This window comes from Chelmon rostratus, chromosome 1 (genome assembly GCF_017976325.1).
Source record: "Chelmon rostratus isolate fCheRos1 chromosome 1, fCheRos1.pri, whole genome shotgun sequence".
Classification (NCBI taxonomy): domain Eukaryota; kingdom Metazoa; phylum Chordata; class Actinopteri; order Chaetodontiformes; family Chaetodontidae; genus Chelmon; species Chelmon rostratus.
The window spans coordinates 6,907,349-6,930,807 of record NC_055658.1 but is presented as its reverse complement, the minus strand read 5'-3'; the positions used below and the strand labels follow the sequence as shown (position 1 = coordinate 6,930,807).

The window sequence follows — 23,459 nt, the reverse complement described above, 5'->3', positions numbered from 1 at the left end:
ATACCCGATTTCCCCCTGAACATAGGACATTTCCTATCCCTTGGAACAAAAACCAGCCGGTCTGCTATGGGATTACTAGCAGTAAGGGGAGCCACAGGTGGCACAGTAGAAGTGGAGGGTGCGGTACTAGGGCCAGGCACGGCCGCAGCCTGTTCCTGCCGCAGCCTCTCATTGTCTGCCTTTAACTGCGCCACCAACTCCCTCAACTCCTGCAGCTCTCCCTCCATAATACTGCAGTCAGACTAGGGCAATGCACTAGACGGTACAGGAGACAAAAGAAACCAAAAACAAACTGGGTTCTCCCTGGGACGCTGCAGACCGCGAAAGGTCAAGCTGCTGTTTTGCCTCTGAAGAATATTCACAACACACCCTACACCAAATATTTACCCTGGGGGGCCACTAAAAAGTACACTCTTGAAAAAAAAACAAAAAACAAAACAATAACTGGACCACAAATCTCTGCCTTCCAACAGTAGATCCTGCCGACAACGCCAAAATTGTGGCAGCAGAGGGGTCGGGGTGAAGGATGATCTAATCTAGTGAGTGTTACGCAAATTTTGATTAGGCCAATCACACCCAGACAGTTGGAGAGTCAAATTGACAATAGTAACCGACAACGCCACCCCAGGAATTTCACCTGGAGAATTATGCTAACCCTTTCCACAGTAGATATAGCACACAAGTTCGTTTTACTGATGAAGGCTTGAGACTGGGTCCAGTATAAATAATATGTTCTTTTATTTAACAATATATTATAAGTTTAACACAATTCATCAATAAAATTATTACGCACACACACACATTCAAGCACTCCCGAGACCAACCCAACAAAATAAACACAAAGGCAAATAACTAGATTGGCAAATAACTAAATTGGGTTTAACTCATAGTTAAACTAATAAACCACACAAATTAACAAAACCCCACAAAATACACAACAAAGGACAAATAATTAAATTGGGTTAAATTAATTGAACCACACAAATTAACAGAACCAAACCCATGCAAACAAAAGAAAAATGGTCAAATAGCCCACAGCAAATAAGCAAAAATAATCAGAAATAATCTTGAATTTATCAAAAATAATAAGCTCCAATAAACATGCAAAGCAACCAAAGAAAGATAATAAAGAAGAAGTAAAGCAAACAAACATGCAAAGCAATCCAAACGCAAGGCAAAGGACTAAGATGATAACTAACTAGACCCCAATACACATGCGACTCAATTAAAGGAGAAATTATTAATAAAAATCAGTCAAGGTGTGCATAGCCCAGGGTAAGAACGGCAACCACCCTAATGAGTGCCAACAACAGCGACGCTGGAGGCGCAGGGTTGGATGAATGGAAACAAATAACTGTTCAGCAGGTACACAAAACGCAGCAGGTAACACAGATCGGCAAAACAGCAGGTGACGCCGATAGGCAAAACAGCAGGTGACACAGACCGGCGAAACAGCAGTCAGCTGATGCGGCGTGCCGAGGGGCGGAGTTAGAGCCGGCAGAGCGGACTGCACACACGTGCACCCTGCCATTGAAAGACACCTTTTCAGAAACTTAAAACTATTAACTATGCTGGTAACCTTCGCATCATGAGATTTACATACCGTCAGGAGAACGACCATCACAAGGTGAGGAAGAGGAGAGCTCCGCGCCGCAGCGGCGCGACCACAGATGCGGCCGAGGACCGCGGACCACCCACCTCCACGCTACAGCACGTGAGACGAGGCGCAGAGGGAGAGACACTCAATGGGCCGCGATTGTCTCCGACCATGGAGAGGGGACACCTAAGTGCAGGAACTGCATGAGGGAACTTAAATGATGTCCGCAACACTTTAAAGCGCACAGAACAACGCAGCACTACACATACCCGAGGACCGGCGAGCCGAGCGATCCGGCATGAGGCGACCAGGTGAGCAACTGGTGGAGGCGGGGCAACCGGAAGCTTCAGGCAAGAGAGCTTCCAGGGCACAACCACCCACCTTTATAGACTGCGCCCCAAGCAGAGTCAAGCTGAGACCGCAGCACCAATTAAGGCAGCACACAGCTACAGCCCTACTGCTACACAGACAAAACAGGAAAACAACCAAAAAGATCAAAAAACAAGCCAACTCTGTGTCTTACCACGCAAACTCACCTGAACAGGCCGCATGGTCCCAAAGAGAGACTCTAGCTGGCCACACCCCCACCTTATCTAAACTTCCTGGTTCTCTTCCTATTGGCAGAGCGAGAAGATGGGGCGGGGAAAGCAGAGCAGAGGAGAGGTGTCTTGTTCAGACTTTAACCTCTTCTCTTGCCGGGTTAGGCATGCATGTCCTCTGCCTGCCCCCCCACTGTCCCTATTTCACCCCCCAACTACTATTATTTCTCCTGATCCATATCCACTGACTAGACCTAGCAGCCTCATCTGACATCTCCCTCACTGTCTTTCTTAAATTTTGCCCATGCACTCCCAGCTCCCTCAACAGTGAAACAGCTGACCCTGCAACAAAACCTCTACACCCCACTTCAACCGGACAGACCCTGGTCTTCCATCCCCTCTGCTCAGATTCTGTCTTTAAATCTGCATACTTAGTCTTCTTCCTTTCATAAGCTGCCTCCACTGAATTTTCCCAAGGGACTGTTAACTCAATAAAATACACAGTCTTTTTACTCATGGACCATAAGACAATGTCTGGCCTCAGATTACTATAAACTATTTCCTGGGGCACAACTAGCTGTCCTCCCAAGTCGACCTGCATTTGCCAATCATCAGCCCCTACCAGGCAGCCACCTCCCTGCTTTCTCCCTGACTTAGCAGCTCTATTTTTCTCCCCCTCTCGAACAAACTGCACATCTAACCTCTCCTTTCTAGAACTTCCAGAATTCACCTGCTTCCTTCTCTCCTCAATGCCTGCGGCTAAGCTTCTCAGCACCTGATTATGCCGCCATGTATACCGGCCTTGTGATAAGCTAATTCTACAACCTGACAAAATGTGCTTTAAACTTGCTGTACCTGAGCAGAGTGGGCACGATTGATCACCCTGTACCCAGAGACTTAGGTTCTGCGGGGTTGGCAACACATCGTATGTCGCCCCTATCAGAAATTTAATACGGCCTTCCTCCATATTCCACAGGTCCCTCCAACTAAGTTTCCTCTTCTCAACACCTTCCCAATTCAACCATTGTCCCTGTTTGGCTTGACCAACTGCTTTTGCCCCTCTTAACAACTCCTCCTGCCTACACACCTGTTCCACTACAAGCTTTCTTTTCTCCTTTAGACCTGCTTTATTCCACACTGGTTTGCCTGGGCCAAGCCCCAAGCCTCCCCGGCCAAATTGAACATTTCCTACTATTTCTGCATGCCTAAGAGCTGCCTCTGCCTCCTGCACTGCTGCCCTTGGGTTCCATTTCCTCCCCCCAGAAGGATTCGGAACCACATTGCTAACTAACATGTCCTTACTCCCAGATAATAAAAGTTCTGTCCTAACCTTAGTGCATTTAAACTCCTCTGTTAGACTGGATACTGGCAGCTGAAGCATTCCTTTCCCATACAAAGCTACATTGCTTAAGCACCTGGGAGCACCCAACCATTTTCTAATATAAGAGCTAACTAGCCTTTCCATTCTCTCTGCTACAGATAATGGGACTTCATATACTGACATTGGCCACATTAACCTAGGATACAAGCCAAACTGCAAGCACCACAACCTCAGTTTTCCTGGGAGCCCTGATTTATCTATTCTCTCCAGCCCTTCTGCAACATCCTTTCTAAATTGCACAACCTGTTCAACATCATTCAGGTCCACATTGTACCACCGTCCTAGACTCTTAACTGACTTCTCCCTAATTGTTGGGATTTCCTCACCATCTATAGCAAACTTTCTATCACTTACTTTCCCTCTGTATATTGAAATACTCCTTGAATTACTAGGCTTAATCTTCATACTAGCCCACTTGAGATTCTGATTGACTTTATCTAACAACCTCCTTGTACATGGCACTGTTGAAGTTAGCAGTGTCATATCATCCATATAAGCCCTAATTGGTGGAAGACGCATTCCATTCTGCCGTCTCTCTCCACCTACGACCCACTTGGAAGCCCTAATAATTACCTCCATAGCCATTGTGAAAGCTAGCGGGGACACTGTACATCCTGCCATAATACCAACCTCCAATCTTTGCCAGCCTGTTGTGAGCTCTGCGATACTTGCACACAGTCTGATGTCTTGGAAATATGCTTTCACCAAGTTAACAACTATCTCCGGCACTTTAAAGTAGTCAAAGGAACTCCAAATAAGGTTATGTGGCACTGACCCAAACGCATTAGCCAGATCTAAAAATACAACATTCAAGTCTCTTTTCTCCCTCTTAGCTGTCTGAATCTGATGCCAAATCATGCTAGTATGCTCTAAGCATCCCGCAAATCCTGGTATCCCTGCTTTTTGCACTGTCGTATCTATCATACCATTCCTTTCTAAGTATTTAGCCAGCCTCTGTGCTACGATACTAAAGAAAATCTTTCCCTCAACATTTAGGAGAGAAATCATCCGAAACTGGCTAAGGTCCGATGACTCCTTCTCCTTAGGGATGAAGACACCTCCTGCCCTGCGCCATGCTCTTGGAATACTTTGTTTCTCCCAAACTATTCTCAGGTATCTCCATAGTGTCCTTAAGATGCCAGGTGCACTCTTATAGACACGGTAGGGGACTCCATTAGGCCCTGGGGCCGAAGAAGCCTTTGCACGCCTAACCACCTCCACCACTTCTCTCCACCTAGGTGGGCTCACATCCATCTCCTGCTCCACTTCCCCTAATGGTGGCATGTCAGGTGGAAGACCTATGTTCCTATTCTCCTTTGAATCTGAATTCGTCGACTTCAAATACTGTTCAATCTCTGATTTCGTTGCCTTAAGTTGCCCTCCTTTTTCTTGATTAAACAAGCCTTTCACAAAATTAAAGGGGTTCCTAAAAAATGCTGACCTTGCACGTTCCTTCTTCTTTCTCTTCTCCCTAAGGTGTTCTGCCCTTCTGAGTACTGCTAACCTGCTTCTCAGTTCCTCCTGCAACACCTTAATTCCCTCCCTTTCTTCTTCTGTCGCCTTCCTCCACTGCTTTCTTAACTGCCTCCTTTCCTTTACTAACTTCTCTATTTCTCTTTGCCGCCTACACTTGCCGACCTGCACCCTCTCGCCTTTCCTTTTGACAAGCACCCCAAATCTCTCTCGACCATAGGAGTAGATCACATCTCCAATTTTATCCAATTTCTCCACTACATCTCCTCTAAGCCTGCTTAATATGACTGATAAATCTCTATCAACTGCCTCCCACTCTTTGCTATCATTAGCCCTCGGCCACTTAACTCTAGCTTTCTGCTCCATGCTTCTCTCCTTGGCTGGCCTGTTGCCCTCAACACCAACTGCATCCCCTCTCCGTACCTCCTCCTCTCCAGGGATAGTGTTACTGATATCCTGCGAACTGTGGTTTTCTACCTGTCGCTGGACTTCATCCGACTGATTCGACTGACTTCTCAAGAAATACTGGTCGATGCGGCCACTCTGCCCTTCCACCGCTAAACACTTCCTCCTTCCCTGATGAGTTCTAAGGCCTCGGATTGATGTTATTTTCTGCCAGCCACATGGGCAAACTTGAAGCTTCTTATCCTCTGCTGCACAACTTTTGCTCTCCTTAGTTGCCTTCCCTGTCACCTGAGTACTGCTACCTCTGGCCCTAAGAGATGGGTCCGTGCCCCCGTCCCTCACTGAGTCATGTATCCAAGGCATAGTCATATCCGTTATCCTGTTCGTTACCATGCAATCCACCTGTGAGTCATCTTCCACCCCTGCTCTCGCTGACTCTTGGGGTATTTTCCTTATATTGGTTGTAGCTAAGTCTGGTTGTAGCAAGGTTAAGGCTTGCCACTGCTGCCATGGGTTGCTAGCCCATACCAGCACCTGTGGGGTCTTTTCCCTCCTGTCAGCTGTCTTTCCAAGCAGTCACATGGTCTTTCCCATGTTGTCAGCTGCTCTATTCACAACAGTCACTAGCCAAGCTAGTTGTGAGTTAATTTAAACACAAGATACTTGTGCTCAAAAAGAGGATTCATTCTCAGTGAAGAACCTTGGAGCTCTAATCTGCCTCTATACCTGCCAAAGAGCAGTGATTCCTAACACGTCTCTGGGGGTCATCAGGTGGAAACCTCCCTTCAACAGTGTTTCGCCTACTTAGTCCCACTACACCTCCAGGAGGTTAGGCAGTGAACTCCGGCGTCCCAGAGTCACCCCCCCTAGTGCCAGTTCACACTGCTCCTACACAATCCAAACAGCACCGCCACGTTCAACTGACCCAGAGATGCTCCAGGTAGTGGCCAGTACCGATACTGGGATGTAGCATTGTGAGCTTCACAAAGACATGAGTCATGCAGTGATATTGTATTAGGATGCCTTAGATTGTGCAGGTGTACCTAATAAACTGCTAACGTGTGTATGAAGTGGAATGTGTGGTATGTGCTGGGTGCATTATGCGGACAGGAAGCCTCCTTGGTTACATAATACTGAGCCTTGACTAGCCGATGGACAAAAAATGGCACTTCCCCTCTTTATTTTCAAAATAAAACTGTTGACATGTGTGAAGGCGAACAATTGCGAAGGACAAAATGCTGGAGCTAGTTTCAGAGTCAAAGTAAGGAAACCTGGTGAGGATGAGGATTATGTTGTCCCGTGTTTACCTCATAGACAATATTTACAATTGTCCTAGTAAATTTGTAAAGGCATTTTCCCTACATGCCCTTGTATGCAAGCACCTCTGAAAACAGAGCTTCTTTATAAGACTCTTCAAAGTTTATACATTTGAAAATGACAGGAAATGTGATCAACTGGTGGTGGTCACTTCAGCCCCAAAAGAGGAGATTTAAGTCCTACTTAACTGTTTAAGTGTTTCAGGATGGATGTTGGATGTTGAAACATGACCTGAAATATATGCTAAACCAATGACATGTCAAAATATTTGCCTCAACACACATCCCACAGTGTCCCTTTCATGGCTTTAAACAGCATATCTTGAATGATGCTGGATTGATGAAAGACTTTTTAACAACCACAGTATGAACAATTGTACAACTTCTGAGGGTTAAACGTTTTCATGGTGGCAGACTGAATAAAACCCTCTGTTGTTTGTTATTATGATCATTAGCATGATCATCCTTAGTGTACACAGACATTCATACAAGTTCATTCATACATCTTTTGTTCTTGCTGTTTTCCCAATGGATCACAAAAACTGAATTAATAGCTATGTTAATATGATTTTATAGGCCATTCTATGTGCAATGAAATTATAAAGGAGCCAAAAGCCACTTTTCAAGTGTAAATGCTCCACCACTGCTGCCCCGTAATCAGCACATTCATGGGGCAGCGACAATGTGCCTTTTATTTTGAAAGCGTGTACCGGAACCTCGCTCCGTCAAGATTCCCTGAGCGGAGTCCCACTAGCTGTCAGTCCGCCCGGCCGAGCTGTGGTCCAGCTTCGTACTGTTAGCAAAAATGAGCGACAAAGGTCTGTCAGACGAGGCAGCGGCAACAGCTTGTAAAGATGGAGACCCTATCACCAAGGTAAAATGATTGTTCCTCTTGAAGCTGAACTAAACCACTACCAGACCCTGTCAAACTCAGCCAACAGGCCAACGACTCCCACTCAGGTTAACCAGCTCTGCGTCCGTCACCGGGACACGTTTCTTCTCAAAATGTGCATGGGTAACACCCGGTGACAAGTGCGTCGCTTATGTTTAACACGATTAGCAGTGCTTGTGTCGAGCGGTGTGGCGCCGTACACACCTCCGGCATCAAATGCGTGGTGGTCTTACTGCAGCTGGGTGTAACGTTAAGCTAGCTAACTCACAGCCCAACTTTGTCGTGTGGGAAGAAAGTCCCTCTGAACTCAGTGGGAAAGCTGCGTAGTGTACGTCGAACAAGCCTGTCGGTGACACTCACGAGGCGGTGCCGAGGCGCTGTCAGAGCACGGTGGACCTCCGGGCTGTGGCGAAAAGCAGGCGCCGCTGGAAATGGCTAATGTGAGCACTGGTGCAAGCAGTAAGCTGCCGGAGCTAACTCGTCCAGCTGGCTAACTCACACGTGTACCTTTTTGTAAGCGTGTATTGTTTTGTGACACTCACTGCCAGCCATTCTGTGCTGTCTGTATTCTTTTACTATATAAAGACAGTATATAACAATGGAAATAAGCTAATTTGTGGCTGTTTCTGTGAGTGTTTGCTCTGCCTGTCACTCACTTCCATTGAAGTCCATATTTCAGACTACAGAGTGAAGGAGCTCTGGCAGTTCCTGCACTTCCTCTGATCAAAAGTTCACTTTTGACCTGGGTAACAAAAGGGATTATTGAAATTCTGATTTAATGTCCATAGAAACCTTCTCTGCTGTTTGTTTGCTCTCTGTTTTCCACGGAATTGTAAATAATATGGCTGACTGCACTGCTCCTGTGTCATCCCATCAGTCCTCTTGAACTTTAAGTTCTGCCACAAGTAGTCAGTTTAGCTGCAAGTTGCCAAAATTTTGACTGTTAAGAGCATATGGAGTACTGGAGAAACAGGCTATGCTGCAGCAGTGTTTGAGGAAGGGCACAGGAAAGGGGAACAGATGCTAGCCACATAGATAACACCCAACTGTGAAACACAAATACACTGAGTAGAAGTTTGGCTCTCATACACTTATAGCTACAAAATATCAGGATCAGGGTAAAAAGCAGGGACCAGCTGCGTTTTATATGAGACAGTTTCCTCATTAGTTTTCACACTCGTCACAATGCAAACCATGCGTCTGACCCATGTGTGGGCATGCGAGATCCCGGCAGGACTTTATCTGCAATTTAAGCAACAATCCTTTGTGAAATGTAAGTGTGGTAATATTGACTGATGCATATCTCACACGGATGTGGAGATCACTGAGTTATAGGCGCCTGATTGCACAGAGGTGTAGTTTCGCTGAAATCCTTTTTCACGAGTGAGTGCCAGGATCCAAATTTTCCTCTACTGGACTTCACACGCAGCCAGCGGAGCCAAAGACAGGACTTCAACACTGCAAACAGATGTGTTGTGAAGGAATTTTTGAGCTTTTTAGCACATAAAATAGACTGCTTCAGATTTATCTGCAGGGCTCAACATCTGCAACTGTCCCAGTGTTAATCCTTATACTTTTTTCTTTAAAAAATGACATATTTTGCACTTGCTTCTTGGCAGCTGTGCAGTGCATTTATTCCTCTGGTAGCAGGGTCTACCAGAGCTTTCCTGCACACTTCAAATGCACATACAGTAGATATGCACATGTACTTGCAGGGAATTTGCATAATAGGAAAACTAGTCACTATAGGCCAGTATCCTCTAATGTTGGCTAGCATGCAAGCTCTTGTTATTTTTTGTGTACAGCTATTTTTATTATTTTTTCTGTATAGGCTTATGTTTGGCCACAGTTTTTGTCTGAGTAGCCTGTTGGGGCTGTGGCTAACCAGCTGTGGTTCACCTACTAATGAACCAGCAGTATTTCCATTTAACACACATTTGCACTTGGAGCTACTAAACAAATGTTCTTCTTTGGAAGACAATATAAATTTAAAGAAATTATAACCCGCCATCCTGTAGTCTTTGTGAATGCTGAAAAGAGTTGCTGACCACTTGACTTACAGTGTTGTATGTATATAGAGCTCTCTGATTGTGTTTCTGTTTCAGGATTTCATGATGCAGCAGACTATGCTGCGGGTTAAAGATCCAGTTAAATCTTTGGATTTCTACACCAGAATCCTCGGCATGACGTGAGTAACAATGTGGACTTCAGTTCAATGAACTCTAAATAAATGTTTATTTCAACTTGCAACAAATTATTCCCAAAAAGTGATGAAAGTGACTTAGTGACTCCTACACATTTCCGATGCTCATTTTTTGTGTCTCTGTGTGTGTGCAGACTGTTTCCTATACATAAACTGGATTTTGTCTCTAAAGTGGAGTTTTCTCTCTTGTGTGCAAAATCTTCCAGGCTCCTGCAAAAGTTTGACTTCCCATCCATGCGCTTCTCCCTCTTCTTCTTGGGCTATGAGGACAAGAAGGAGATTCCTACAGATGTGAAGGAGAAGACGGCCTGGACCTTCTCTAGAAGAGCCACCATTGAGCTGACACAGTAAGGGTCTATGTCTTGGCATTAGTTTGGCCACTTGAGACACTAAATTATTTTACTTAATATTATTTCAGCATACATTTTTGTGTAACCGGAAACTGCTGTTTTGTAGCTCTCGCCAAAGCACCAGACTCCATTCAAAGAAACAGTAATTTTATTATCATAAAACACACTTAATTCAAACATGACTAAAACAAAATAGTCACCAAAACCTTCTTGGTTCATCTTTCACTATTTGAACAATCATCACTAACTTTGGTTTGGTTGAAATATCTATGATTTGAAAATATAATTATGTCTGATCTCTCTGAAAATTCTCTTATGTGCATTCTCCCCTTCCTCTTTCTTATTCTCTTCACTTCCTCTCATACTTGTATTCCCCCTCCTGTCCCTCCTGTCTGTCAGTAACTGGGGCTCAGAGTCTGATGAGAGCCAGTCTTATCACAACGGAAACTCAGATCCACGTGGCTTTGGTAAGATAGCTTCCATGTTTTATAAACTGACAGGAGCGACCAACAGAATTCAAGTTTAAGAGTCATGGAAAGTGAGATTTACAAGATGCAAGACTTTGTTGTCCCAAAAGAAAAGTCTTTTTTTTCTGAAGGCTTCCAGTCCTGTATATGATTTCATGGACTTACAGGAACACATATTAATCATATCAGACACACACTTGGATTTGCAGAAACATTTTGGTTAAAAGTTGTTGACAAAAACAATTTATTATTTAATCCTTCTTAAGACATAGTTTAGCACCAATAAGATAGAATGAATGCTTCTTGTCTGTTAAGATATGAGGATGTTATTATGTATATGTATCAGCTCACTAGAGCAAACTCTGGATATGTGTAAGTGCAGTGCATGGTTTCTAGTCAACAGTCTCTGTCCACTTGACATTTGACAGGACACATTGGAATTGCAGTTCCTGACGTCTATGCAGCCTGCAAACTGTTTGAAGAACAAGGGGTCACATTTGTCAAGAAGCCGGATGATGGTAAGATGTGAAGTGTTTGAATATACAAAACTCAACAGGCTTTTTTTTTTTTTAACCTTCTTCTCCATTTACCTTTTTAGTTGACTTATATACTCAAAAGGGAAATATCATCATTGTGACAGTTCTAGGCAGCTTGGACAGAAATCTTGAATGCACCAAAATCTACAAAGACTGTTCTTTTCAAACTAACAGTGTCTGTACTGGTGTACCTGTCAAGTCTGTGACAATAGATTATATTACAACAACCTGCTCAGTGCCCGTATCTACATTTGAAACACATTTCTCTTTCATTACTGCACTATGATTTGAACCCAAACTTGTGGAGATCTGGCCTTTTTTTTTCTTTTTATTTATGTATGTTCCATGTTTCTTCATACAGCATTCACAGTTCTTTTTCCTCCCTTTTCTTCTTTTCTTCTCAGGTAAAATGAAAGGCTTGGCCTTCATCCAGGACCCGGATGGTTACTGGATCGAGATCCTGAGTCCTAACACTATGGTGTCCATTACCTCCTAAAAACTCTGACATCATGCTACCTGCTGCAGTGCGCATACAGGCCAGACCTGCTGTCGCTTCACTGGGAGAGCAGAACGTTGGGGTTTAGCAAAGAATTTAGCAACATGCGCCGGAAAGCTGAGGGAAAATGGAGCAGGATCACGTGCACACTGGCAGTCAGTGTGCCCTGCTACGGGCTGGACTAATATTGGACAGTTGATGAGCAAACTGATTAGATACCTGAGTTATTGCTACGAATAGCAACTACTTTGTGTAGCTGTTGAGCTTGTCTACAATCGTCAGTTTGTATGTGTCTTCAAAAAATGATTCTGAAACAAAGTGGTATTAGTGTCTAATAAATGTGAAAGCCACTGTTCAAATGGCGAGAATCTGTGATTTCTTTCATTCTGAGAGACAATTCGGAGAGGAATCAAGACGTAGCAGCCAGATTTCTAGCAAACAAGTAAAGGTAAGGTAAGGTGACCTGCGTCTTTGCTACAGTTCAATCATAAAGGAAAAAAATGTGATTTATAGTTTTTAACACTTTGATTTTCATTATCATTTATTATTCTTAAGTAAAACCTGAAGCAATCTATTCTCACATGTTTAAAAATATTATTCACGTGGTTGCTACACCACCTCCATCAGCACAACTGTTTCCACTATTAGCTAACATCATTTTGAAGGACAGGAGGCCATTCTGCTTTGATTAAAAGTAAAAGTCAGGCCTAGAAAAAGAGAAATTCACACTCAATATTAAAAGTATTGAATTTGTTTTGAAACTTGTGGTTCTTTGAGAGATTTGTGTATTTGAATGTATAGTCAATTGCACATTTAAAATCAATTCAATATTCTACAAATCAAAATGTTACATTTCAATATCAATTGACAACATTTACCACAAGCTTTGACATGTCCTGTTAAACATGAGGTCAAATGTTCACAGTATCTCTGTCTCACTTTATGTGTGGACTTGCATATGGATGAATTTTCAGACTCGAGAATAAAATTAGTCATTAAGATCTCAATGTACAGTAATTTTGATGAAATTTGAACCAAATGAAGAGTGGTTAAAAGTTTGACCTTACAGTTTTCAATAAAACAAGAATGATACTTTATAATTGTAATAATTCAGTTTCAGATAAGACTAATGCCATCCATTATTCTACTGTCACCTTTGCATCACCTCCACTCTGCAGCACTTTTTGCCAGAAGTAAATTAATTAATAAAAAAAATGCATTTTTTTAATTAATTAAAAAGGGTTCAAATCTCAGCAATGCCTGCCAGTTCCCTGCTTCAATATGTAAGCTCTAATTTTTTAATTTAATTCACTTTACTGATCCCAAACTTGGAAATTATTCTCTGCATTTCACCCATCACTGTAAACACACACGCACATGCAACATGCAGTGAACACACAGGAGCAGTGGGCTGCCGCATCAGGCACCCGAGGGGCATATGGGGGGTTAAGTGCCTTGCTCAAGGGCATATCAGCCGCCTATGGAGATACTCCACCACCACACCTCTACCAGTCTGGTGGGGGGAATCGAACTGGCGACCCTCCAGTCACAAGCCGCTTCTCCAACCTCTAGGCCACGGCTGCAGCAATACCATTCCATTCATTTAGCTAGGGACTGCTTTACATCCATCAGCTTGGACAAGCACAATTAAAACTTTGCAGGTGACTTTATTTCTTTGGTGTCTGGTTTGCAGCAGTGTTTGCCCCCCCCCCCCCCCCTGTGGATTTGTGTCAGAGGCTGAAGGATTTGGGAAAGAAAGATTGTTGGCAGGGGTTTAAGCTGCACGTGTGTAAATCTGACAGTGGCTGATGCTGAGGGTAGCTAGAAGAGGCATCAAGCAGGAGCTGGAGGTTTGACATGCATATGATTGTTGGAACTTGCAGGTGGAGGCCAGTGGCAGGAACTAGAGGAGGCTGGAGATGGAAATTTGGAGATTAGAATTTGCATCTACTTGCCACCTAGTTGCCGGAAGCTATGGGTGGAAGCTAGGGCGCTGGATGTGGATGTGGTGGTTGCAGGTTGCTGATAGGGGGGCTGATGGAGGTTCAGGCTGCAGCTGTTTGAACAGAATCTGCAGGGACAGCAGGCGGCAGGTGGAGGTCAAGGCTTACTCTCTGCAGTTGGAGGCAGAAGTTGCAGACAGTTGGAAGACACTGCAGGCAGGGGTTCAGGTTGCAGCTCTGTGCCTGAATCTGCAGGTTGCAGGTTGCTGGCAGACGTCTTGTTTTGGGGGTTCAGCTTGCAGCCAGCCTTTTGACTAGAATAATATTTTCTGTATTTGGGTCGAAGATGTCAGCCAGAATCTGCAAGTAGAGGAAGCAGCTGTAGCTGTCAGTCATATTGTCTGCGGTCAGTCTGGTTTCAGTTTTTATATTATTACTCTGTCGATATGAATATGTTACTGGTGTCCGATTGTGCTGCGTCTGAAATAATTTTAATGTAGGAAATAATCTTGAGCTGACATCACACACACACACACACACACACACACACACACACACACACACACACACACACATACACTGACAACAACAACAACCTTACAACAAGGTAGAAAAAGACCAAGGTGAGTGTTTGCAGCCTGATGAATTTCTCCTCTCGATCAAGTTCCTTCAGTCACCGAAAGAAAAACTTGTTAGTGTACTGGACCTGTGGTGCTGCTGTGTGTGGAGTGATTGATGGCCATTGCTCCTGTCCTCCAGGTGGAGGCGGTGTAGCACAAAGAAACAGCTGGTTTCTGGGAGCTTTTCTTGGATCAAAGAGCGTAAAGCAGCAGTGATGGAGCTGTTGTACCATGTGGAGACACAGGTGATGAGGTGTGTCGGGTGTAAAAAGACTGGGTCCCGCTGTGTTACTCAGGCTGCGCTGCAGCGTCTATTCTCAGGCGCGATCCCACTACTGAGCAGCACGGGGGCTTTGACCTGCTCCGTTTCCGACCTGGGCCGGTGCACCCCTCCTTAGGCGACCTGGTGATCCCGGGCTCCCCCCGGAGCACCATATCGATACCGAACTTAGTGCGGACGCCCGATCGGCATAGTCCGCCGCAGCTCAGAGCTCCTGAGCTCAATCGATCCGCCAGCCTCAGCCTCCCGGTAGCTTGGATTACAGGCGCGCGCCACCGCACCCGGCGGAGATGACTTCAGTCACAGCGGGTTTAGGGTTTGACACAAGCTGACGTCATCCGGCAGCACGCTCAGGTGGCGTTTAGCGGCGAGAGAAAGCTGCAGCTGCAACGATCAAGACTGATCAGCGTTTGTTCAGTTTTCCTAAAGCTCCCTCACTGATGAAACCGTGTTTCAATGCAGGTGACTGGTCTCCTGGTGGAGATTGTGCTGCAGCTAGAACCTGCTGGGGAGGAGGTGGCTGCATGTTTCTGGCAAAGGATAAAGGTTGAGGTCAAGGCTCACCTTTTTGGGAGAACCTGGAGGTGGAGGCAGAAGCTGCAGGTTGCTGGCTGTGGCTGTAGGTGGAGGCTTTGGTTGCTGTAGTGTGGCAGAATCTACAGCTGGAGACAGGGACTGCATGATGCAAGCATCGGCTTGAAGTGAAGGTTTGGGCTGCAGTTCTTTGCTTGTACCTGCTGGTGGAGGAGACGGCTGCAGGTTTCTGGCAGAATCTGCAGGTGGAGAGAGACACCCCAATTTGCTGCTATAGACTGTAGGTGGGGGCTTGGGATGCAGCTTTCTATCAGAATCTGCAGGTGGAGGAAGAAGTTGCAGGTTGTTGGCAGAGAATGTAGAGGTACGGCTTGCACCTGTCTGCCAAAATCTGCAGGTGGAGACGATGTGTACATACTGCTAACAGAGGCTGGAGGTGGATGTTTAGGCTGCAGAGAGAGGTGGTGTGGTCAGATTTTGGTCCGAGGCTGTAGGTGGAGGTTAAGGCTTCAGCCCTCAGTCAGAATCAGCAGGTGGAGAAGGTGGCTGCAGAATAAAAGCAGAGGCGGGAGTGAATGTCTCGGCTGCAGGTGGAGGCAGCTTTCTATCAGAATCTGCAGGTGGAGGAAGAAGTTGCAGGTTGTCAGCAGAGAATGTAAAGGTATGGCTTGCACCCTTCTGCCAAAATCTACAGGTGGAGACGATGTCTGGCTGCTAACAGAGGCTGGAGGTGGATGTTGAAGGATATTAAGTTCTACTGTAGGGTTGCTGAAAAAGGGAAAACATGTTTTGAACATAACCAGTTTGGGAGTTAGAAGGGCAGATAGCTTATCAGACATAGCAGACACGGATGCGGTAATAAAAGCAGAATAAAAGCAGAGGCTGGGAGTGAATGTCTCGTCTGCAGGTGGAGGCAGCTCATGTAGTTTTCTGGTAGAGCCTTTTGTCACGTGGAATCAATCACACAGCACAACTTAGCAAAGAGTAAAACTTTGAGGTGTGTGGCTCCAGAGTGACTGCAACAAATAGAAAAATAAAGCAAAGATGAAGCTAACCGTAGAACAGAGAACAGAAGAAACAGATGAAATAAAACCGAAATATATAAAAGTGACACTTTCTGTGTCGGCGGTGCTGCTGTGTGTGGAGTGATTGATGGCCATTGCTCCTGTCCTCCAGGTGGAGGCGGTGTAGCACAAAGAAACAGCTGGTTTCTGGGATCTTTTCTTGGATCAAAGAGCGTAAAGCAGCAGTGATGGAGCTGTTGTACCATGTGGAGACACAGGTGATGAGGTGTGTCGGGTGTAAAAAGACTGGGTCCCGCTGTGTTACTCAGGCTGCGCTGCAGCGTCTATTCTCAGGCGCGATCCCACTACTGAGCAGCACGGGGGCTTTGACCTGCTCCGTTTCCGACCTGGGCCGGTGCACCCCTCCTTAGGCGACCTGGTGATCCCGGGCTCCCCCCGGAGCACCATATCGATACCGAACTTAGTGCGGACGCCCGATCGGCATAGTCCGCCGCAGCTCAGAGCTCCTGAGCTCAATCGATCCGCCAGCCTCAGCCTCCCGGTAGCTTGGATTACAGGCGCGCGCCACCGCACCCGGCGGAGATGACTTCAGTCACAGCGGCTTTAGGGCAGCACGCTCAGGTGGCGTTTAGCGGCGAGAGAAAGCTGCAGCTGCATCGATTAAGACTGATCAGCGTCTGTTCAGTCTTCCTAAAGCTCCCTCACTGATGAAACCGTGTTTCAATGCAGGTGACCGGCCTCCTTTTTCTCACCTGTCGGTCCATCTTTAGAAAGCTGTGTGCTCAGTGAAATATAACTGCACCACCGACAGTTCAAACACAGCAGGGGAATCTGCCTCAACTCTCAAATGATATAACAGGTCTTTGCAGTAGCTGGATCAGTGCTGCACACAACACTAAAATCCGGGTCATTCCTGTGTACATTGTATACTTATACTTGTATACTTATGAAAAACTGACTCATCAACATTGTGCAGAAGACAACTACAGGCTGGATGGAGTCAAAATGTTACATATGACATACATGGTAACCTGAATCTAGCTGTTATTAACAATTAAATGAGGCAAAATATACGGCTGTGCAATACTTTGACAATATGTGTTGTGGAGCTGAAGATATGAATCACAAAAAGACCTTCATCAGCTGTGACTTCCCAACAGTTCTCATTGTTGTTTGCATATGGAGGAAGAAATGAAACGTCATCCATCAAAACTTTGAAATTTTAGACATCTCGTGCCTGAATATGGTCTACAGCTGGTCTTTGTGGCACACTGAGCTGTTTGCTTCAACATTTACGCATTTTTATCTCAATCTTTTTTGTGTTTTTTTGTAGGTTAATGTCATCCAATAAAAATCTTCTTGAATATTTTCAATTATAGTCAGTTTACACCAACACCCTTAATAAACATAGTTTTTACAAACTCTGAATGGTGAAATTCATGACACAGTGTTTGCACACTGCCTGATGATGATTACTGAAGGAATTTGTAACAGTCACAGTATCTTCTTTCAAAAAGAAAACCTAGCTGCATGACGGATGAAAAACCGAGAAGCCGTCCTGCATCAGGATGTGGTAGTGGTCTTCTACCACCTGAAGGCGCAGCAGGACAAAACATGCCATGGAGAAGAATCAGAATTGGGCAGGTCTCGAGCCGAGGAGCCTATGTGGAGCAGGCTGACTGGAATACACTGAAAAGACTCCCTGTGCTGATTCCATGAGCTGGCACATAATTAGAGGTAGACCCATGTTAGGATGCAGAAAAGCAACAAAATGACTCTCAGAACATGTAATCTGGGGGACAACAGGGGAAATATCATGCTGCATTATAATTATACACTAACTGAAACATGCAAAGCAGAATCAGAGGATGTAAAAAACATGCACAGAATATAAAATACATAAAGCAGTCTGACACAATAAAAGGAAAACCACAATAAAAGACATACATGCAGGTACATGAAGGCAGACTGGCAATAGCAAGATAGCAACAGGTGACAGCAGACAGAAAGGGAACAATGACAGTCCCATCAGCTTCATCTCTACTTTGTGTTTAGTGCCTATTAGCAAATGTTAACATGCTATCCCTGGGTCTTATGTATTACAGTATCATATGTTGTTGGATAATAAGCCTTTTTCCGAACAGTTACTTCTTAATTATCAACTAAATGCTATAAATTACTATTCCACTGTGTGCTACCAAAATAACATGGTAAACACTAATAGTTAGGACTGTCTAACAATATTGCTGCAATTACTCAAAACTCCCTCTTTTCATGATAAAGACCATATTTCACTGTGATTCTTTTCACATGTTGGTCAGTATAAACAGAATATAGCAGTATGCCGGTAGGTCAGCACATTTCCCTTTGCTTTGCTGTGGCCGTGCTTAGGTTTGTTGAAATAACCATTCTTGCTGTGCACCTTCTCTTACTATGGGATTGTGCTCATAGATTCAGACAGGTGAAAACTGAAGTCAAACATAACCAACACATAGCACACAGCCAATTGTGCTTAGGAGCTCAAAATAAGTTTACTTAAGCTTAGGTTTAACTGACATCGGATTAATCAAAAGTGACTTGTGTCCACTTGAGAGTCCAGAAACAGCCACAACATTATTATTTCAGTCCATCATTTTCCCCCATCCGGCTGCAAATTGAATCCTTGTCAGCCTAAGAATCCAGTGCATTCCTCAGTCATGCCAAGGCTGACTTGAAATAGCTGCTTGTTGTATGACTAAACAGCTCAGTGATGGAGAGGACCAGTGGACCGGCCACATTGACTTGACTCGGGACAGGAAACATCCAGCTCAGCTTTCTGTGTTCTGTCTGGATGAACGTGAGATGACTCGGTCTGCCTGAGTTAGGGCCATCCCTCCATACTCCCAGAGAGGCAAGACAGCAGCGTACAAGCTTTGGCACTCTGAAGGAAGCAGGACAGGGCTAAAAATATTTTCACTGGGTTTTCTAATTCATAAACCTCCACCTCTGCAGAGCGAAAGTGGAATGATTTAGGCATCGGGTTCATCTGTTTGCAGCCATGTCAGGACAAGTGTGGACTTGTAAATATTCTCTTTATTGATCATTTATTTGGAGCCATATTTTCCAGCCTTTCGAATAAGTGTAATAAGATTATAATCATGCAATCCACAGCTGAATCATCCTTGAGATAAATCTGTGATAATGATAATGTGATAATGGATTTTCACTCAGTTTGTAATGAGAGTTGTCAGTGTTTGGGAGCTGAGCAAGCACTTTCAGGTTGGCAATAAATAAATAGGCCTTGATGCCTCAACTCCACCAAGTGCAAGAAATGTCTGAGGAAAATGGCAAATCACATTAGCGAAAAGCAGCAGTGTGCTGCAGTTTATGTTGGCCATCAGTACAAACTTGTGAGGGATAAACATTTCTCATGTTTGTTCTTGTACAGAAAAAATAAATTATTGCTGTGAATTACAATAATCATCATTATTTTCCCCTGTAAAATATGGAGGATATACTATAATACACCCATGAATGGTACCAGGTGGGTATGATGCTCTCACAGTTCCAACCAAACAGTAGCATCACAGACACAGCCCCTCATCAGCTTCCCACGCTACAAGCACTGCCAGCAGTGTTTGTGGTGGCGAGGAAAGGCAGCCAGAAACTGGTCACGGCAGTGGATGGTGAGTGTTTTTCCTCTGAGCTTGCTGGGTATTGATGTCTTTGAAAATAGTCACTTTCCTGTCTGCAATACATTAGATTGTCATTGTTGATGTAAGGAATGATCACTGTTCTGGTTTATTTAATTGTTCTGTTATAGGGTGGAAAAAAACAACCCTGATATCTCTAAAAATACTGGGTACCGAAAAAAAAGGTGGGAGCACCTGAGTTCACAGTATGGGGTTTCTTGTAGGTCTGACATATTTTATGTAATTTCACACTTGAATGCCACGCTGCTCCAACAAGGAAGATGCCAAAAAGCTGCAAAAAGGACTCTTGACAACTGTGACAAAACACACTACACCCTATTTTTTAACCTCAAATAACTGTCAGCTCATGAAAACTCACAGGGGCATTTTGTACTCTTGGCCACATTTGTGATGACGTGGAGCTACAATATGTATGAGTGTGTTCCAGTTTACAAACACGTGGCTAGCCAGATAAGGGTGGTGTAACTGCAAGTTTTCTCTCCAATCTCATGTCTAACCATTGACAATATTGATCCATTTGATGAAACTTGGGAAATGACTCATTTGGCACTGTGCTCTGGAATCCGAAGATACTGCATGATGCATTATATTAGTCAAAGTAGCAGCTGTCTTTGCACGGTGCTTTCAATGGATTTCTGGAAAAAAAACAGCAGCCTCTGACTATTAAGAGTGATGACAAACCAGTGGTGGTAACTGGCAGTTAATGCACATTAATGCTGATGTGAGAAAACAAACTGGACCAATAGACGTGCTATCATGTTAAAGTGGGGGTCAAAATGTGAAGCCTCTGTACACAGAGACTGTTACACCACGAGCCCAGTGTTGATTAAACTCAGAGAGACATCTCACCTCTTACTGGCCTAGGGTGGGGCTGAGTAATGCATATTTACATGCTTGCTGTCTGCAGAATATGATAATGATGTCCAGCTTGTGAATAAAATAACGTGTAATATATTTTTCTTGATTGTAGTCGTCTGAGATGTAGCAGTGCCGTGGAGTTTTCAGCTGTGTACGTTCATACGTCCACGACTGGAAGCTGCAGACTTTGCCTCCATCACAAGCTCCATGATAGATTTGACTGATACTCCCCCCCACCCCACTTGCTTTACTCACTTTAGGAGACACTTGTGGATTTTTCCTGTTCTGTTATCTCCCAGGTAAACTGATCGTGACCCGTGCTGAAAAGAGTGCCTCAATTATAATTTTGCCAGTTAGACATAAATTGGATTGTAATTGGAGTTGGCCGTTAAGTGCATGTGGCTAGTTCAGGTCAACCAATCACACAGAACAGCAAGTGGTTAGTGAACCTGCGGTGTCATTAAAAACAGTCAGTATATGATTTAGATTAAGTTAAATGATTAACTGTGTCACTTGCATTATAGTTCTGCGCTGCTCTGGATGTGAGCATTAGAATGTCACAAAATCCTCACTGAAACAAATGATCGCGTCCTGTGTCTTGACAGGAGAGCCCTTCCTGATGCCTCCCTGCTGCTCATCCTCCTCACATAGCCAGCAGTGGTAGGGAGACGAGAGCTGTGCACTCAGTCAGCCAGTGAGGGGAGCTCCACTGCTACGAGCTGCTGATTTATTCAGTGGCAATGGTGATTCAGTGTATTCAGTTCAGTTTAAAGATTCATTTTGTTCATTTACGTACTGAACACTGCTCGCAGACTGTTCACACTGCTATGAATTATACAGTCTACACAAGATTATTCATAACATTGCCAAACTTGAATATATAAATACGACATGACAACGCTTCGAGCTAAATGCTGATGTGGCAAGTTAACATGCTAAGAATGTAACGTGCTGATGTTTAGCAGGTATCATGTTAGCCTGCTAGCATTTGCTCATTCACACTAATCACAAAGTGGCTGGGGCTGACAGTAATGTCATACTTTACTATTTAGTCATCAATCAAAATGATAGACAAGTTATAATTTTTGACCTGATAATGGCGCTCGATGAAAAGTCAGGGTCAGAGACATGCATTATAAGTTATTATAATGCATGTCTGTACTCAAATCCATCCCAGAGTTGTTTGAATGTTTTAGTCAGGACTCAAGAGGTGAGTGACTGACTGAGAGACGAGCAGGTCAACGTAATCATCACTAATGCAATTCCATTAGCATGACGAGTATCATTCATTTAATGCCATTCACTTAATTGGAATGTGGTATTTCAGCAATATGAACAACATTAATTAGCACTGATTTGAAAATTGATAGAAACACTTCATCCAAACCACTGCTGGAGTATTAACTGGACTGATGTGTTGTTAGGTGGCTTGTCTGATGCCAGAGGGTCTCAGTGCTTAGTCTGTCTGACTGTGGAAGGAGTTACATTACACAGTCTCTCCTGGATGACAGACAGCTGAGCACAACGTTTCTGCCATGTATTAGGATAAGAAAAATCATCTGTGACCTATTTTGAAGGAGGGCCACTTCAGGTATTTTCATCCTGCTGTCCATTGGGAAAGAGCCTTATTTTGCTCTAGTCGTTACCCTCGACTGCCCATCAGAGATGACACACAGCTCAGACTGCTGGCGGGTACACCTGCAGCTTACCTGTCCAGTCTGTTGTCCTTTTACAGCACCATGGAGCAGAATGTACAATAATGCACGATACATAACAGAGTGTAGAAAGTATAGACATTCAAAGGAGACATCAGCTCTGACTACAGACTCCAAACATAACTTGTTGTTATGTATGTACAGGATAAACATTGGTTTCATAGCTCTAACGCATTACATGTACATTTTTCTGATTTTACATCATCATGTTGCAGATTTTATTAATCCTACAACTCTAAATTTACATACTTTTTATTTATCTTCATGTTCCCTTTCCTTTGTTTCCCAAGATTTTCCTATGCTGCCATTTTACACATTCATACAATGAGTTTATTAGGTATTTCATGCTATATGTAACATAATTAAAAGAAACAGCCCTACAATAAATGTCAGTGGGGTGACTTTAGAAAAATCTAATGTAAAGCAAACAATTCAACAGCTTCACTAACTAAAAGCCATTAAATCACTTCTCTGCGTTCTGTTCCCTGTAGACCTCACTCTCAGCATTAACTAAACATGATGATTCATATAGTAAAGGCAGGATTTATTGCTGGGCTGTTATGTTGAATTGCATTAGCTGAATCTAGGTTAACCCGAAAAAGTGAAGTATAAAACGCTTATAGAAAAACTGCTGCCTGTGCATCAAACTGTATGTGAAGTGCAAAGAAGAAAGGGTTGCTTTGAATTAAACAGTTCATTGCTTCGTGTTAGTTTCAAGCACACACACACACACATATTATCATACATACCCATACGTCTCAGCCAGATCTCTTTGTCCTCCCTGAGCCCCTTCTTCCCATGTACCCTTTTCTTTCTAGCCCTTGGCATGGCTCAGCTGTCCAGCTTTGACACTGTGTGTTCATTCACGGGGGGCTCAATTAAAAAGTGGGGCTTAAAAAAACAGAAAAAAAAGAGGCGGCTCAGACCCTCCTTGGGTAATCTCCCTCCATAGGGTCTGTGAGCTGCCCTCCAACCAACAGGTGGAAATCTCTCTAGTGGAAGTCTGGAAGCTCTTCCAACCAGTGAGAAGCCTTCCAGCACCACCCATACCACCCACCTCGGGACATGCTGGACTGCCAGTTGGACGCCTCAGTACCTGGAGGCTTTTATGCATCCCCCTATTACATTTGCAACTGC

General features: G+C 44.2%; 1 protein-coding gene across 1 annotated transcript; it reads left to right on the top strand.

Moving 5' to 3' along the window:
• Positions 1-7,445: 7,445 nt before the first annotated feature.
• glo1 (glyoxalase 1) lies at positions 7,446-12,379 on the top strand. The gene is made up of 6 exons (XM_041937854.1): positions 7,446-7,585; positions 9,709-9,791; positions 10,013-10,153; positions 10,556-10,623; positions 11,052-11,141; positions 11,564-12,379. Exons 1-6 carry the CDS (start codon positions 7,517-7,519, stop codon positions 11,653-11,655), a joined length of 543 nt encoding a protein of 180 aa, XP_041793788.1. The 5' UTR covers positions 7,446-7,516; the 3' UTR covers positions 11,656-12,379.
• The last annotated feature ends 11,080 nt before the right edge of the window (positions 12,380-23,459 follow it).

Excerpts from the sequence above, each read along its gene's own strand:
- glo1 (XM_041937854.1), top strand. The coding sequence starts at position 7,517 with ATGAGCGACAAAGGTCTGTCAGACGAGGCAGCGGCAACAGCTTGTAAA. Across the intron at positions 7,586-9,708 it reads ATGGAGACCCTATCACCAAG|GATTTCATGATGCAGCAGAC; the intron begins GTAAAATGATTG and ends TTTCTGTTTCAG. Across the intron at positions 9,792-10,012 it reads ACCAGAATCCTCGGCATGAC|GCTCCTGCAAAAGTTTGACT; the intron begins GTGAGTAACAAT and ends AAAATCTTCCAG.